This window comes from Leopardus geoffroyi, chromosome D3 (genome assembly GCF_018350155.1).
Source record: "Leopardus geoffroyi isolate Oge1 chromosome D3, O.geoffroyi_Oge1_pat1.0, whole genome shotgun sequence".
NCBI classification, from domain to species: Eukaryota; Metazoa; Chordata; class Mammalia; order Carnivora; family Felidae; genus Leopardus; species Leopardus geoffroyi.
In genome coordinates, this window is record NC_059339.1 from 67,637,747 (window position 1) to 67,655,689 (window position 17,943).

A 17,943-nucleotide genomic window follows, 5' to 3' on the forward strand; every position below is an offset into this window, starting at 1 on the left:
AATTTTGATTAAGCAGAATTTTTAAAAACGATCATGTGTTTTAATTCGTGAATCATTTTGGGATATGTCACACTTCGATAAAACAGTTGTGACAGTTGGATATTCCTGACTTACTCTTAACCTTCAGGGGATACTTCTAATATTTTCCCATTAAGTAGGACGCTGATTTGGGGATGAGAGATAAAATTCCTTATTTAGCATTTTTGCATCAATAATCTCAAACAATACTGGTCTGTGGATTTACATTCTAACTGCAATGTTATACTGCCTCATGGAGACAATCTAGAAGCTTTATGTCTTTTTTAAGCTCTGTAACAGTTTACATAGCATTGTAATAAAGCATTTTTAATAGTTTGATAGAATGCCTGTGTAAAATTGTCTGTAGCTAACAATTTTCTAGGGTTTACCCTAAGACATTTCTCTTTTCCTTCCATGAAAGTTCACTGTTAAGACAGCTCTATTTTCTCGAGTCAGTTTTGATAAATTACATTTTCTTAGAAAATTATCCATTTCTTCCTGTTTTAGGCAAACAGGTTAAACCTAATCAAGACAATAAGGAGAGGGGGCACAGATACATAAAATACACAAACACAGAAGAAAAAAACCAGAATCTTTCAGAGACTGCTTCACCCAATTCCATGCAATTACATTTTAAAGCGCATTTGTCGTAAACGCTGTTAAGCAATCTTATAATTACAGAATATGTTGTGTTTTCTGGTCATCTTCTCTTCACGTTTGGGGACAGCCCCCACACTTCAAACAACACAGCAACAGTGCAGATGCAGAATAAGACAGGTGAGACCCCAGCCTCGCGCAGGTCTCCCCTCCCCCACGCCATTATAACCAGGACAAAATACCAGGCGGCAACAGGTGAGATGGCAACCCCCAAAGAAACTGATGAACCAAAAATAGAGAACAGGTGACAATTATTTTTCTGAAGACAGAACCGTCTTCCCAAACAAAAAATTAAGTTCTTGAGTTCTTTTTTTGTTCTTCAGTTTGAAAAATCTGCTGGCAAGTCACAACAGGTCCAACTAAGAAAGGTCAAAATATATTTAGAACAATGAACTAAAACTCACCGTTTCCTGAAGCTGGTATAAAATAAACAAAGCTACCATGAGAAATGGAAGAAACTGCCCAAGTATTCTTATCTTTCAGCTATTGATTCCTCTATTAAGTACTTGTCACTTAGCAAAAGTGACCAGATCTAGAAAGAATGGCTCACTGTAATCACTCGTAAAATGTGTAAATGTTAACATAAGCTAACGATTTATCAGAAACTTTTTTTAAAGATGCAGATTAACGGATAATTAACCAATTAGCTACTCATATATTCACACTGCCACTAAAGTCTGCGACTTCCAGTAATGAGAGTAAGTATCTTCAGTATTCAGGCAGTGGTTTCTAGTAGTACTGGAAGCCGAAGCATCTAGAGGAATACTTGTGTATCTTTGCATACAAGTTTGCCTGTAGTTGTAGGACACATTTTTCAATGAGGAAATTTTAGATCAAAAAGAACACGTATTACATTTTTACAAGTGCCAAAGTACCTCCCCAAATGATTGGTCCCACAAGTTACGAGCTAGCGTATCTTCATTCTGCGCCTCTACCTTCTGACGCCTGCCTATTTGATAGGGTTAAAGAGGCTACTCTAGTTTCTTTTCATTTTCATTTTTGTTAGAAATAGCACGTTCGTGTACTTTTGTCCATTTTCCTATTACCTACCATCCTTTTCTTCTTGATTTATAAGTGGTTTTAAATTTCAAAATCAGGGGCACCTGGGTGGCTCAGTCGGCTTAAGCATCCGACTCTTGATTTGGGTTCAGATCATAATTTCCCAATTTGTGCCATCAAGCCCTGCGTCGGGCTCTGCACAGAGAGGAGCCTGCTTGGGATTCTCTCTCCCCCTCTCTCTCTGTACTCCCCCGGCCCCCACGTGCGTGCGCTCTAAGTAAATAAACTTTAGAAAAAAATAAATGAATTTTGAAATCAGTTATTAAGACTGGTCATTCATTTGCAACTATTTCCCCGCATTTCTGGTTTCTTTTGACATAGCTTGCAAGGTAACATTAATTTTTTAAATCAGACATTACTTTTTTAGAGCAGTAGGTTCACAGCAAAAGTGAGTACAATGAAAGTACAAAGAACTCCCATATACCCATGTACACACACACACGGACAAACTCCTCTGCAACGAGCACCTCGCACAATGGCTCATTCGTTGCCATCAAGGAAATGACGCCGACACACCGTTATCACCCAAAGCCCACAGTTTACACTAGGGTTTCATTGTTGGAGTTGTACATTCTATGGGTTTTAACAAGAATATAACATATATTCACCATGTATTATCCTAAAAAATAAAAATCCCCTGTGCTCGGTCTATTCATCTCTTCTTCCCCACGAGCCCTTTAGATATCACCTATCTTTTTCTTGTCTCTACAGTTCTCCCTTTTCCAGAACGTCATGGAGTTGCAATCATAAAGTATGTAGCCTTTACACTTTGGATTCTTTCACTTGCATTGCGAATTTAAGGTTCCTCTACGTCTTTTCATGACTTGGTAGCCCATTACTTTTTAGCGCTGTGTAATACTCCTTTCTCTGGATGTACCACAGTCTGTTTATCCATTCACCTACTGAAGAACCTCTTAGTTGTTTCCAAGTTCTGGCAATTGTGAATAAAGCTGCTATACACATCCATATGCATGTTTCTGTGTGTCCATACATTTTGAACTCTTTTGGGAAACACCATGGAGTGGGACTGCTGGATCATAAGATAAGAGTATGTTTAGCTTTGTAAGAAGCTGCCAAAATGTGTCTTCCAAAGGGGTTGTCCCATTTTGCATTCCCACCAGCCATGCATGAGAGTTCCTGGTGCTCCACATTGTCACTAGCAGTAGGTTTAGAGCAGTAGGTTCACAGCAAAAGTGAGTACAATGAAAGTACAATTTTGGCGTCACCAGTGTCTGGATTCTGGCCATTCTCATAGGTGTGTGGTAGTAACATTTTAAATTTTATTAATTTAAACTTGTCGATATTGTCTCTGATGGTTTTAAATCTTGTGTATTTCTCGTTCAGATTATTTAGGAAATTCCTCAGTGTCATGTACTAAAACTTAGAGGGTTTCATCTTTAACATTTAAGTGTTTGCTCCAAATGGAATTCATTTGGTATGAGATGAATTACATGTTCAGGGTTATCTTGCAATTTCTTTTGAGGAGTATTAGTTTGGATTTCTTAAGCAAAATTAATGGCTGAAGATATATTAGTAAGTTCAAGTGTATTAGTCAACCATAAATGAACAGATCTCAAATGAAACAACAAAAACAGAATTATTCTTTCAAAAGGCATATACAAAAGGACAGTTAAAGGTCTTAAGGCCATTTCACCTGAATGTCTTTGCTTTTATATTACAGTGAAAACCCTGAAGAACTAATCACCTGAATGTCTTTGCTTTTATATTACAGTGAAAACCCTGAAGAACTAAAATGATCTACTCTTTTGTTTTTATACCACACTTGCTGAAAAGCAAGCTTTAAAAGGAACTAATTTACTGAATACAGACCAATCACTTTCACAAACCTTTCAGGAAACTGGGAATCATGTCGGGGTAACTCCTTCAACCTTAGCTCTACACCTCATTACCAAGCAAGTCGTACCTCAGCCATTAATCTCATTTCTCCCTATGTCATGAAACCAGCCCAGAGAAGTCTAGTGCAGCAGTCAAGAATGAGGGGTCTAGAATCTGACATCCTAGGTGCATATTTCTCTCACTTTTTAGCTCTTTTTCTATGACGTTCACTGCAATGTTGTTTTATTTTTATTCTTTGTAAACACTGAACCTTTTAAAATTAAGAGAATAATTATTGCTGGATGATGTAAATTACATGGAATGTCTGTATTTTCTTTTTTTAACCTATCTTTAATTTTTTATAATGAACACCCACTTGCAGAATTCAAAATGTTGCAGCATAAGTTCATCTGTAAAATATTCTCCTGTATTTGACACAAAATGGTAGAGACATTAGATAAGGCAAAAAAAGAAAAAAGACACTTGTAATATGTCAATTCCAGCTCAAAAATGTGCTTCTTTATTATGTTATATGCATTTTCAAGTTTTCAATGAGAATGAATTCTGTTTATGATGAGAACAAAGGTGCTTTTCTTTTGTTTTATTAATAACTTCTACAGGGTTTCCCTTATAATTAGAATGTAGAAGATGGAGAAAAACCCTGGATCCTAAATTAACCAGAAGAAAATACCGGAAACACACAAAAAATTATATTTTTCTTTAGAGCTACCAAAAAGCTGGAGATCTATTTATGAAGCCTAAGTGAACTAGTTTACAGAGGCGGATGAAGTCTTCCTATGTAAGCAGAGAGTAGGAACCATTTTCATCACTGAGAGCATCCGCCAAGTCGGGACACACACACACACACACAGGACTGGGCTTGCCAAAGGAAAAACCAAGTAACATTTTAATGGCCACGCACAGGCAAATGGAATCTGAAAGACCAAGCACGGACGTAGTCCTCTTCGCCAGTCAGTGTTAACCCACAGGTCTTTAGCTGAGGACAGGGTAGCAGGGGGAGTTGTGGGCGGGGCTGGAAAGTAGTGAGAGGTCCTGCAGTCTTGCCACACTCCTATCTGAAAACCTGCCGAGGGAGGAGGCTGCCCCTACTTTCAAGCCTGTGGTGATCTGATTTGATTAAAACATTAAATCATCATGCATCCAACTCAACTCCTCATCGTGTGGAAGAGATCAGCTCCTCAACTTAGCAACCAGAGAGAGAAAAGGGGAATGCTTTCCAAGGGAGAATGTGATCTACGGGACTCTCTAGTACTATTTCGGCATCCAATTAAAAGAACACATGAGACATACAAGGTAGCAGGAAAGACTGACCCTTAATGAAAAGATAAAAGACAACAGAAGCAGACCTACATGTGAAGCAGATACTGGAATTACCAGATGAAGACTTTAAACTGGAAACTGTAAAACTGAAAAATAGATGATCTGAAATGAATTCACTGAATTGGCTTAACAGCAGACCAAAAGTTAGACCCTCTTATACACCACTTGACTCCCAAGAAAGGTGCCAAGGTGAATCAACAGGAGAAAGAAATGTCTCTTCAACAAATGGCACCAGAATGACTGGACAAGTGTCCAGGGAAGTGGAAGGGTGGGCAGAGATGGTAAATATGTAGGTAAACACAAAAAGTTACTTTTTAACCCTTTAAAGAAACCACCACCTCAAAGTCTAAAGCAAAAATAACACCCTTCAGGGATTATACACACGTGTAAGTAAAATAAAGGACGACAGAAGCACAAATAACAGAGGTAGGTGAATGGAATTAGTGTTGTAAAATGCTTACACTGCACAGGAAGCTGTAAAATATTACAACTTAACAAGCTAAGGAGAAGGTGACCAAATTGGCACTGTAATCACTACAACACTGAGAGAATACTACTAAGTGCTACTGTTAACAAGTCAAGAGAGTGAATAGAATGGATTCAAACATAAATATATTTGATGAATTTGAAAGAAGGCAGGCAAATTATAAACAGAGGAACAAAAAACAGATGGGACAAATAGAAAAGAAACAGCAAACTGGTAACCCAAACCCAATGATAGCAATAATTACATGAAATAAAAAGAGACTAAATATTCCAATTAAAAGACGAAGACTGACAGAGTAGGACATACAATGCTGTCCACAAGGGACACATTTTAAACACAACGATACAAACAAACTCAAAGGATGAAAAATCTACCATACAACCAATGAAATAAATAAGAAATGGTGATGTTAACAGGAGACACATTTTATAATGAGGGTCAAATTCATCAGAAGGACATAATAATTTTAAATGTGCACCTGTTAATGACTGAGATTCAAAATACATGAAGCAAAAACTGACAGGCCTACAGGAAGAGAAGGGCAAATCCAATATCTGAGTTGGAGACATTAACACTCCTCTCCATTACTGACAGTACAAGTAGAGAAAAATGAGAGGGGATTAGGAAGATCTAAACACCACCACTGAGCATGCCCGAAATGACGTCGAGAACATCACATGTGCAGAACAGACCTTCTTTTCAATTATACATGAAACTCTTATCTCTACAAATAAGCCACGCTGTGGCATAAAACAATTTTAGTAAATTTCCAAAGACTGAAATCGTGCATGTTCTTTTGGGCTGTAATAGAATTAAGTTAGAAATCTAGGAAGTATCCAGAAAACTCCCACAATTCTAAAAAACCAGAGTTTAAGGAGAGTTCAATTTTGCTCTAAATTGGGGTCCTGCATCAGTCAGAACTCACTACAGTGCTGAGAGAGGAGTAGATAGTGGGTAGAAGCCTGGAGGTTGAACCAACTTTTGACACCTCATGAATCAAGTATGTACACTGTCATTACGAGAAATAACTTACATGTATCATTTGGAAAAAGTACCATCTCCCCACTGTAACGGAATTAGAAATATTAGCCTCGGTTCAAAGCAAGACCCCGAAACACTGAATCCGTTGTAGTTGATTTCACTTCTTCTCTCCTTCTCAAACTGGACCTTTATCATAACCAATGATTATCTGCACCTCATCGCTCCTCCCGTGTCAGCCCTATGATCAAATAGGGATTCATGCACTCACTGGAATCCTTGTGACCTTCTGTGTCTGGCTTCTTTCACTTAATATAACGCTTCCAAGGTTCATCTTTGTTGTACCATGGATCAGTACATCATTCTTTTATACGGTTGAATAATATTTCACCATACAGACACACCTCATTTCATTTATCCATTCATCATTTCAACGTTTATTTATTTTTTGGGGGACAGAGAGAGACAGAGCATGAACGGGGGAGGGGCAGAGAGAGAGGGAGACACAGAATCGGAAACAGGCTCCAGGCTCTGAGCCATCAGCCCAGAGCCTGACGCGGGGCTCAAACTCACGGACCGCGAGATCGTGACATGGCTGAAGTCGGACGCTTAACCGACTGCGCCACCCAGGCGCCCCCCATTCATCATTTGATGGACAATTGGGTGGCCTCCACTTTTGCACTACTATGGGTAATACCTAAGTGAACATTTGTGCAGAAGTTTAGCGTGGACGTGTTTTCAATTTTCTTGGGTATATACCTAGGAGTGAAATTGCTGGGTCATATTGTTATTCTATATTTAACTTTTTAAAGAACAACAAACTTTTCCCAAGCAACCAAACCACTTTACATTCTCACCAGCAACAAATGAAGACTCCCGACTTGTCCGAATCCTCACCAACACTTGTTATCGTCTCTTTCTGATTTAGCCAATGTAATGGTGTGAAGTGGTATGGTACCGTGCTGTTGATTTGCATGTCCCTGATGACTAATGATGTTGAGCATCTTTTCCTGGCATTCACTTTTAAATGTCACAGTGGCAGTTGTCCATCATGGGGCAAAAAGGAACACGACCGGTTCAAGAATACAGATCTTTGGCATACAGGCCTAACAGGAAGATGTATTTGGAAAGCCAAATAACGTGTGCAGTAAGACAGTGTGCATGAAGATGCACTGTTATTTCCAGTGGTCATTAGATTATCTACATTTCTTGGTTATCTACTACTCTGAACAGTTACAAGTATGATCTGCTACAGGAGAAGCTTCTTCATCTGGGAGTCTAAATAATGGAAAGATGTGAACAACAGAATCATTGTGAAAGCCAGTCCCCAGCCCCCCACTCCCGTCAATGCTAATTCATGTAAAAATAACTTAGATTATCATAACTACAGAATGCTTTAGTATAAACTGTGTAGAAAAACTGATGGTGTAATTTGACAGGCTGTGATACTAAAGTATCCAATCCTTAAGACTGCAGACAGGGAGAAACAGAGGAAATCAGACAATTACCATGTCACCACAACTACCTCACTGGCAACCTAATTAGTTCTGATGGATTATACATTCTATTGCAGAAGAACTGTTTTAAGGCTTTGACATGTAATATTTATTACATGCTGAAACTTTTTCTCCACTGCATCTGGAGCGGAGAGCTAAAAATTAAGAATTAACTGAATCTGGTCAGGTACAAGGTGTTTTGTGTAAACAACCTACTATCATTCAGAACTCACTATTAAGTTAAAGGAGCACAATGGGGCACCTGGGTGGAACAGTCCGGTAAGTGTCCAACTTCGGCTCAGGTCACAGTCTCACAGTTCATGAGTTTGAGTCCCACTTCGGGCTCTGTGCTGACAGCTCAGACCTTGGAGCCTGCTTCGGATTCTCTCTCCCTCGCTCTGCCCCTCCCCCACTCATGCTCACTCGCTCTCAAAAATAAACATTTTAGGGGCGCCTGGGTGGCGCAGTCGGTTGGGCGTCCGACTTCAGCCAGGTCACGATCTCGCGGTCCGTGAGTTCGAGCCCCGCGTCGGGCTCTGGGCTGATGGCTCAGAGCCTGGAGCCTGTTTCCGATTCTGTGTCTCCCTCTCTCTCTGCCCCTCCCCCGTTCATGCTCTGTCTGTCTCTCTCTGTCCCAAAGATAGATGAACGTTGAAAAAAAAAAAAAAAAAAAAACATTTTAAAAACTTAAAAAAAAAAATGGAGTACTGAAAAGCTGATCCTCATCCCCCATTTGCAAATTCCTCAGAAAATCTGTTACTGGGTTCATTATGGTTTTTCATCACAAACACGTTTTTTCATCGGGTAACTAAAACTTTAAACAGAAGTACAGAATACTTAAAAAGAAAAGTATTTGAGGGTTTCTAAATTTTCATTTAATCTAAGGAGAGAAACCGGTAACAATTATTCTGCACAGCAGCATGTGTTAATTATTCATTGACAAGAGGGCCCTCCCTTCAATGGTTCAAATATGATTGTATCAACATAGAAGGTTCTTTTTTTTTTTTTTTTTAAATTTTTTTTTTTTCAACGTTTATTTATCTTTGGGACAGAGAGAGACAGAGCATGAACAGGGGAGGGGCAGAGAGAGAGGGAGACACAGAATCGGAAACAGGCTCCAGGCTCTGAGCCATCAGCCCAGAGCCCGACGCGGGGCTCGAACTCCCGGACCGCGAGATCGTGACCTGGCTGAAGTCGGACGCTCAACCGACTGCGCCACCCAGGCGCCCCTAGAAGGTTCTTTTTTTTGATGCATATCCCAACTTCTCTAAATTTAAGAGTTATAAATAAGGGGCACCTGGGTGGCTCAGTTGGTGAAGCATCCAACTTCGGCTCAGGTTGGGATCTCACTATTCATGAGTTCAAGCCCCTCATCGGGCTCTGTGCTGATGGCTCAGAGCCTGAAGCCTGCTTCAAATTCTGTGTCTCCCTTTTTCTCTGCCCCTCCCCCACCTGTGCTCCATTTCTCTCTCAAAAATAAACATTAAAAAAAAAAAAAAAAAAGAGCTGTAAATAATTCTTGTGGATTCCAAACAGGACAAAAACATATTATCTCATTGTTGAGGAATTTTGAAAGGTAAGTTTTACCTGTATCCATACTTTGGTTCAACTGTTGATCACTCGTTTCTCCATCCTCACTGATATATCCAGGAGGTGGCGTTTCTACAAAAGTTCAGAACAAATCAAGCACAGTTGCAATTTCATCTCACCACCTTTGTCCTACTACCAAAGATAACCAAAGAATCACTCTGAATATTATATAACATTATTATAAAAAGCAATATTTGGGACTAAGGGCTTAAAATTCAGGTTTTGATCCAAATCTTATAGGTGAATCCTTAAAGCCTACTTGTAATATGATCAAGCTCTCTAGGCATATTTTCTTAGCTATTATTTACATATCTGGCTCATTCCCATATGTATATTTTCTGGGGCAAGAGCCAAAAATAGAACTTCAAAGATGCCTCAGTACTGAATCAGTATGCTTCAAAGACATTAGTACCTACAATTTTTTTTTTTTTTTTAAACTAATGGCCATCATCGATGGGTTACACCTAAGAGGTGATTAAAGGACACACCACACGTATGAAATTTCAGATTACAAAGTACTACGGGCTCACATTAGGTTCTATGGGTAAAATAGGGTAATATGGTTCAGGCCTGGTCTCGCTTGAGTTTCACCTACAAAGTATACTTCTCCAGGGATTTCTAACCAGTAAATCCTGAGTGTTTGAAGCAGAAATTTAAATCCAAACAGACTACTGCACAAACCTGAGGTAAAATACTCCCTGAAGGTAAGAAAAGTAAGATTCTAATGTGCCATTTCCAAGATGCTTTATGAACAAGATGTTTACATTCAGGAGGCATCTGAAGAGCTGAATAGGCTTCGTGTAAGATAAATACATTTCTATAATTTTACCAATTATAATTTCAAGGAGGAAAACTAAGTTTAAGGGATTATCAACAGTTTAACATTTAGATGGCTGGATAGTTTTAAGCAATTCAAGATAATGTAATTATCAAAAGGGAGAGGGAGAAAATGTGAGTTAAAGGGCTTCTTTGTTTAACCCTTTACACTCTCCCTTCAACATGCTAACTGCAAATCTGAAGTTTCAAACTCTTCATTAAGTGTCAATACCTTAAAAGTGTTACTGATGAAATTCTCAGAATAAAATACCTTCAAATGCTCAAGCAATAAAGAACACAAAAATAAGACTAATGCACATCAATATGCACTACCTTAAAGGTTAAAGCTAATAAAATTAAACAGAGCTACGCTTTGCCAGTTTAACCATCCATGTCTCAAAGGTCTAAACAGGAAGAAATACAGAACTTTTAAATACTTTATCCTGTTTTGCTTTTCTCCATTATTATGTATAAAATAATAAATAATAAAGCTATTATCATTTTGGAGAAAATACTAAAATTTCCTTTGAAGTGGAACAAAAAGTGAACCCTTAACTTTCACTGTCAGCTGGAGCTGGGTAAAGCCCCATTGTTCAGAAAGGCAAATAGGTGTGATCCACTTTTGATTTGCTACTTTGTAAAATAAACCAAATCTAAACAAAGAAAGAAAGGAAAATAAACCCAAGCATCTCCACAAGGAAAAACCACTAACCGTTTTGATTAACAGCCTTCCAAATAATTACCGGGTAGGTGTCTTACAAGACTGTATGCTTACGTCTCGGTTTCCTAGTATTGTTGAATAATACAAATTCCCACATCAAAGACTTAAAATGTGCCCCCCACACCACACACAACCATGTCCGGCCAAGTCTTCCCTGGTGAGTGACCTGTTTCAGTCCTGCCCTCCCCTGCTGGTCCTCGCATTCCACCCGGCTCTAGGCCCTGCCCTCTTAACTTCTCAAAAAGTGTGTTTCCCAGCAACCTAAAAAGCAGTCTTAAGCCCTCTTTTGGAACAAAATAATTGTAAAAAAAAAAAAAATTATGCACATTAAAACAATCAGGAAACACTTTCTACCTTAAATTTAGCTATTTTTAAAAATCCTTTTTATGTCTTTAAATTGTCAACGAACAAGTATTTCTTCCATGAGACATATTAAAGAGATCTTTTTTTAAATGTACTGGAAACTAACTTCCTTATGTATTTTTTGTTGTATACTGAAAATAAGAGTGGAATGGAGACGCTGTTACAAAAGGAGAAAAAAAATGAGACACTAAAATATCCAATGGATAGCTTCATCCCCATTTGAATATGGTACCTTTAATTTCTGCTGGGGGGGGAACCCCAAAAAACAAAAAAAGGGAAACACAAAGTAAGAAAGTAAGAAAATATTAGTTGTTCTCCTAAAAGAACAGTGAAAACTAAAAGTGTGTTGTGGTGTATTACTAGATCACGTACTACAATAATCTGAGCAGGATTTGAGAACCACGTAGTTAAATTCATTCACTTCCCAGCAGAGGTGACTGGGGCCCAGATGAAAAAGAACCAAATTAGAGGATTTATGATTTTCAGTACAGCAGTGTTGCTACATCTGTAGGAACTCAAATATTTTACCTTCTATAGGCATAGTACTTTTCTCTTTAACATTATCAAGCTATCTATGAAAATGATTATTTGGGTGGTTTTTAGTTACACCTGCTTCAGGAATACCTTTTTCCTGAACAAGTTATTTTGCTCACATTCTGCATCTCTCTTAGCTTCAACAACTAAGACAAACTTACTAAGATCTTTTCTTTTCTGCTTCTCACAGTACTTTGATTAAAGCCACTGCAAAAGAAAATGAAATATAAAGTAAAACTTTTCTCCAGACAAAAGTGTTTAAAGTACGAGGCTTATACATTTCACAAAATAATCAACCAACAAAGCAGATTTTTCTATTCAAAATCCAGAAGCTTTTTTTTTTTTTTTTAAGTCAAATCACAATTTACTAGTATGTGAATGTTTATGAACAAAATCTGTTTATCTATTTTCAGGAGATTCAGAAGGTGAAAATACCTGGGATGTAATTACTCTGTGGCTCAATTCCCGCTGGGAAATTAGTGTTTTCTGGAATGGAGTGGGTATAATCATCCAGGGGAGGCAGTTCGGTCAGGATCTCGGTGTGCCGTGGCACCAATACCGGAGGCAAAACTGAAAGAGTAAACGGAACCCAGGTTAATGGCAAAGAGCAGAGGATGGGCACCAGGCAAGGGGGACAGACCAGACCTTTATTAAAAAAACTCACACACACAAAAAAGGAAGTAGCCTGCTTCATTTTTAAAATTTAGGGCCCATCCATTTGGCCTTATATTAGTTCCTAAGAAATTGACAAATCTGATTGGTTTTAATTTGCCATGGAGTCCAGAATCTAAATTTCCAAGTTTCAATTTATCCTGTACTTTGAGGAACAAGGACATTCTGGTAATACTATAATGTTACCGTAAGAGTTCATATATCCCCATTGGAAAAGTTGCAGGAAGATCTGTGCAGTCAGATTTAGGCCATTTCTAGAAACATAGCTGTACTGAAATTGAAAATTTTAAAATTTTCAAGTATGCAGCTAACTAAGTAAACTAAAAGTCTTGCTGTGCATTTCACAATCTGCTTAGATACAGATGATACCATTAAAGTGCTTCAAAGAAAATACTAAAGAATAAAATGACTGAAAACAGCTCAGGCAGCAGACAGGTAGAGAGGTGTATCAGTTTAGTTCCAACCAGACTGTGAATCCGGAGATTAGAATTTCCTGAATAGGGGCTCCTGGGTGGCTCAGTCGGTTAAACATCAGACTTCAGCTCAGGTCATGATCTCACAGTTCGTGGGTTCGAGCCCTGCGTCAGGCTCTGTGCTGACAGCTCAGAGCCTGGAGCCTGCTTCAGATTCTGTGTCTCCCTCTCTCTCTCTGCCCCTCCCTCTCTCATAATCCCATGCATGTGCACTCTCTCTCTCAAAAAAAAAAATAAACATTACAAAAAAAAAAAAAAAAAGAATTTTCTGGATATGTAATTTTGAGGTCAAATAGTATGCTATCTCAAGAAACTGACATCTCTTATCCTCTCAAGTTTATTTTCCCATATTTAAAACGTTTTAAAAGTAGTTTTAATTATTACCAAATAATACACTAAATTTCAGGTAATTTATTGCAATTTTACACCAAAACTTCCCAGGGGCAATTACATAGCAGTGCCTCATTTACTTAAGTTCAAGCATTTAATTTAAAACAAGGAAACAAATCTAATTTTTCTACCTGGTGTTTCAACTCTCTGGTAGTGGTAAGGGTTTACACATACTTCATCCTTTTTAAGATTGAAAGCATATTCGCAGTTTTCAATGGCTTTGAGTTCATGGTGACTGTGAAGGTCAGGCCAACGCCACAATCGGCAATATATCACATGTGGCAGTCCTTTTCGATGAGACACTTGCAGACGGCCATCCAGAGACCTGTCGAGAAGCAAGGGGAAAGAAACGTGGGAACTTTAAAAAAAAAAAAACAGGCGCAGCTGACTGGGCTAAATTAATACAGTACGAGCATAAGGAAAGGAATGACAGACATTTAGTTAGTTTTAGTGAGTACAAGGAAGAAAAATGTACTATTTAATGGGTCGGATATAAAAGCAAGCAGCACCACGCTACAGATGTTTCTCATAAATAGGCTACGTAAATGACTCAGATGTCAATGAATGGCTAACCACTTGGGAAGAAATTGAGTTTTTTAAAAAAAGGATCATAGAGTCTGCTCGAAAAACTTTTTGTCAACTTCTATCTTGAGTAAATCAAACTCTTATTTAGGGATGCTTTGAAGGGCATTGATATGTAGGTGACTGAGTTATCAAAAAAAGGAACTAGTGTGAGGAATGGGAAGTACCAACAATGATGTAAAGTAACTTACTCAATCTAATGTAACTCATTACCCAGTTGTGACTGTTTTGAGGACCGAGGTATAATATACCTACAGCTCACACATAAATGCAGATGGTGATGAGTATGATGAGATGAAATGGACATACACCAAAATACTCAAAAAGAGAATAAGGTGACTTTAAAAAAAAGAGAACATAAAAATGAGTTAGCCTAGCGTGAATTGTGATAGGAGGGGCTTGGTAAATAACTACGTACTTATTAGTATAAAGAAGATGAGTTTAGATGATAGCAAGAAATTTAGCAAAAACTGGTTAGGTATCTACTTAAAAATTAGGCCAACAACAGATTATAATCTAGTCTCAAAATCAAATGAGAATAGAGTTATTATCGAAGTTCCTATTCCTTAGGGGATGCAGTAATTTAAAGAAGATTCAAAAGTAGAATTTCATTGATCAAAACAGCAGCTGACACATTTAATATATCATTAATACTGGCAAGCAGGTATTTTAAATGCCATGCCTTATTTACATTAAGGAAACATCCTAGGCAAAATGATACTGAGCAACCCCTTACAGGTCTTCCAAAACAGCCCCCCCGCCCCAAGACTGCTAGGATTCCATAGAGGGCAGAATATTCACCTGGTTTGTTCAGAGAAGCTGTAAAGGCCTGCTGTATCCCACTGATCTATCGTATTTGGTGTACTCAGTCCCCAAATTTCAGAGCAAGTGCTGTGCATAAATTGAAAAACAAAAAATTGATGTGAACATGGAAGCATGGTTATTCAAAATACCATGATGTAAAACATGGAAAATGTACAGAATACTTCCTTCACCCAGAAAATATATATACATTGCTTCACTTTTTCACGGGCTTTTAGTGCTGGTTTCTATATTTTCTATATGAAGGAAGCCAATAAAATGGAACATGTGACTCCAGATAAGTTATGATTATGTTTTAAAAATGTGAACACCAATGCTCTCTAGCTTAATGAAATCATACCTATAATGCCCCTTCCAATTTCCACTACTCACAGCAAAAGATCTAATACCTATGCCATCAGCCTTACTAACAGTGCGTCGTTTTATAATCTAGTTTAAAAACTTAGCTAAAAATGGATGTCGACTGGTCTTTTTAATACAGGAAAAATTTCACTTAAATTAGATACATACCCAAAGTTAATATTTTCACATTATTTGTTTGAGAAACTCACACGTTCAGTTCTACTGGAAGTTATTACTGCTCTCTTATTGCTACGATGGAGAAGGAAGTGCATTTTGAAGTCATTCTAACAGAGCGTAACCACCTTAAAAGTTGTGAGAAACTGCTGTGAGGATATGTCAAAGTACCAAATTCTAAAATGGCAGGATGAATATAAAAGATGTGCTGTGTCTCGTTTTCAAAAATCAATGCACCTGAAAGACACAGACCAGAAAGGTCTCAAACTTTTTCTTCCACATCTCCTTCCAGAACATCGGCATGCCCAGAGATAATTCTCCCTATTTTCCCTGCCACAATTTCAAAGTAACTTCTTATCTGTGGGAGGAGGGAAGGAGACCTTCAAAGGCAGTCTGGAATGGGAACTTGTGCCTGTCAACGTGTCTCAGGTCAGAAGCTGTACTTAACAATCAGAGTCAAAAGGTAATTTCTGAAACAAACTCAAACTCCATTTCTCTCATATTACAAAATCATCAAAATTTCAAAGAGGAGGAAGAATCGTTTCAAAACAATATTTGAAAATAAAATCAAACAACTGATTAAACTCCAGGTGCACACACTGCTAAAGTGCTAACTGAATCAACATTTCAAAGGACAATGGTGAGAAGTGCCGTCTTCCTGTGGCCCGAAAACACACATCCCGGCTGCTGGGCTCCAGGGCTCCAGGGCCTCTCCCAGGGCCTCCAGACACTTTTCAGGCCATGCCTTGGGGGCCACAGCAACTATACTGGTTGGCTTTTACAAATGCATTTTTTGATACTCCCCAGCACCCTTTTAAGATACTTAACAGATTCTCTTGCTTTTCAGGCTTCAGAAATCGATCTTTCATTTTCCAAAAGACAAAAGTCAGAAAAAGCCAAGAAACTGGAAAATAATTTAATCTTTTTCCCCCAAAGACGTACTGACTATAAATAAAACCCATGACCACACATGGTTCTTCTAAGATATTTACCAAGTGTCTACTGAGAACATATAGCACCATGTAGCTTAAATCACGAACAAAATCACCTACATTCTAGAGTGTTACGAATCTGAATTTAAACCTCAGAAGGAAAGGTATACAGCTTACTCTTCAGCCTTTGAAAATAATCCAAGGAAAATTATTAACAAGAGATTAGATTCAGAGGCAACTCTGCTCCTATGAGAGTAGAATGAAGATTTCACTAAAGTAATTCTGACACTGACACAGAACCAGAATCTAAAAGAGAGAAAAGCTTAAGTTGTGCTTTTATTCAAGCCTTGAAATAAATCAGAAAATAATCAACATTATGTTCAGAACATGCAATCCATCCAACAGGCAGGCCAACCTAGATCCCAAGCCTAACTCTGCCACTTTCCAACTTGCATATTAAGGTATATTTAAGCCTCAGTTCTACTGTTTATGGTAACATCTCTCTCCACAATTGGAAGGTTTACTTAAAAATAATAAATCTCCTTCTAGCTAGCAAAATTTTTGCTTGTTTATATAAGAAAAGTATTTTTTAAAAGCATCAATTTATAACAAAACACAAAAGCACTTGGAATAAATGTAAGTACAAATGTGGCAAAACTATACAAAGAAACATTTTCATTATTACTGAAGAACACAAAGGAAACTAAGCAAAGAGAAAAACGCATTATCTTCCTATTCAGGAAGACAACATCATAGTGACATCAATTCTGCTGAATTTATTATTTGATACAATCTCACTAAAAAGCTCAGACAAAATTACTCCAAATATAACATACCAAAATAAGTAAGAATGATCAGGAAACCTTTAACAAAGAAGAGTAGAGAACTCTGAAACACAATATAAATTCTCAATGGAAACTGTACACAATTAGCAAAAGAGTACACGAATAAAACAAAATAGAGGTTCTGTCTGTAGAGTAGCCTTAATTAGGCAAACCCTCCTTCAGACAATAATGACAGCCTCTGAACAAAATATAATAAAATCAACCATTTGAAAATGGTAGAGAGGGACCAAAAGGACAACATCAAAGGGAAGTCAAACCTTTGCGAGAGGGGAAAGTGAATGAGATGCATTTATGTGGCCCTGTATCCAAGGATAGCCCCACAGTCTAAGCTAGGCAGGGCAACTAGACCTTAAGCAGAAAACCACAGTTTTACTGACTTGCACAAATAATCAGAGAATGGATCTGGGGCTGCCAGAGAGGCTGAAAAAAGAAGAGGAAAAATCCTATAAAGAAGGAGTCATGCGGGGGGGGGCGGGGGGGGGATCAAAATATGAATGTGAACTCTGCCCAAATCCTCGACTGATTTGTCAACTATATACATGGGGGAGACTATGTGGCCTGCCAAAAACCTACATTTGGAAGTCCGGAAACACCAAGTGCTAAAATCTCAACTGTTGCTTTTACATCAGAGGCAGACAGTTTGGACTATGAGGCCGACCAAAAGTATCTGCTAGAACAAAAATCAAAACTCTTCAGAGGAAGATAACAGAATTTAGTCTCTACAGTATTTCATCCCAAATATCCAGTATAAAAAGCACAAATTACTAAACATATGAAGAAATAGGAAAATGTTACCCCTAGTCAAGAGAAAGAAT

General features: G+C 38.1%; 1 protein-coding gene across 6 annotated transcripts in view; it reads right to left on the reverse strand.

The window, feature by feature from the left end:
* Positions 1–17,943, reverse strand: part of SMAD2 (SMAD family member 2) — a 77,730-nt gene that overhangs the window by 10,861 nt on the left and 48,926 nt on the right. For 5 of the 6 annotated variants that reach the window (XM_045459069.1, XM_045459065.1, XM_045459070.1 and 2 more), the window contains 4 exons: positions 14,815–14,904; positions 13,563–13,756; positions 12,332–12,466; positions 9,460–9,534 (listed from right to left, as the gene is read on the reverse strand). In XM_045459069.1, coding sequence (XP_045315025.1) covers positions 9,460–9,534; positions 12,332–12,466; positions 13,563–13,756; positions 14,815–14,904 — 494 coding nt within the window. The remainder of the gene's footprint in view (positions 1–9,459; positions 9,535–12,331; positions 12,467–13,562; positions 13,757–14,814; positions 14,905–17,943) is intronic. The other variant, XM_045459071.1, reaches the window with a different exon arrangement.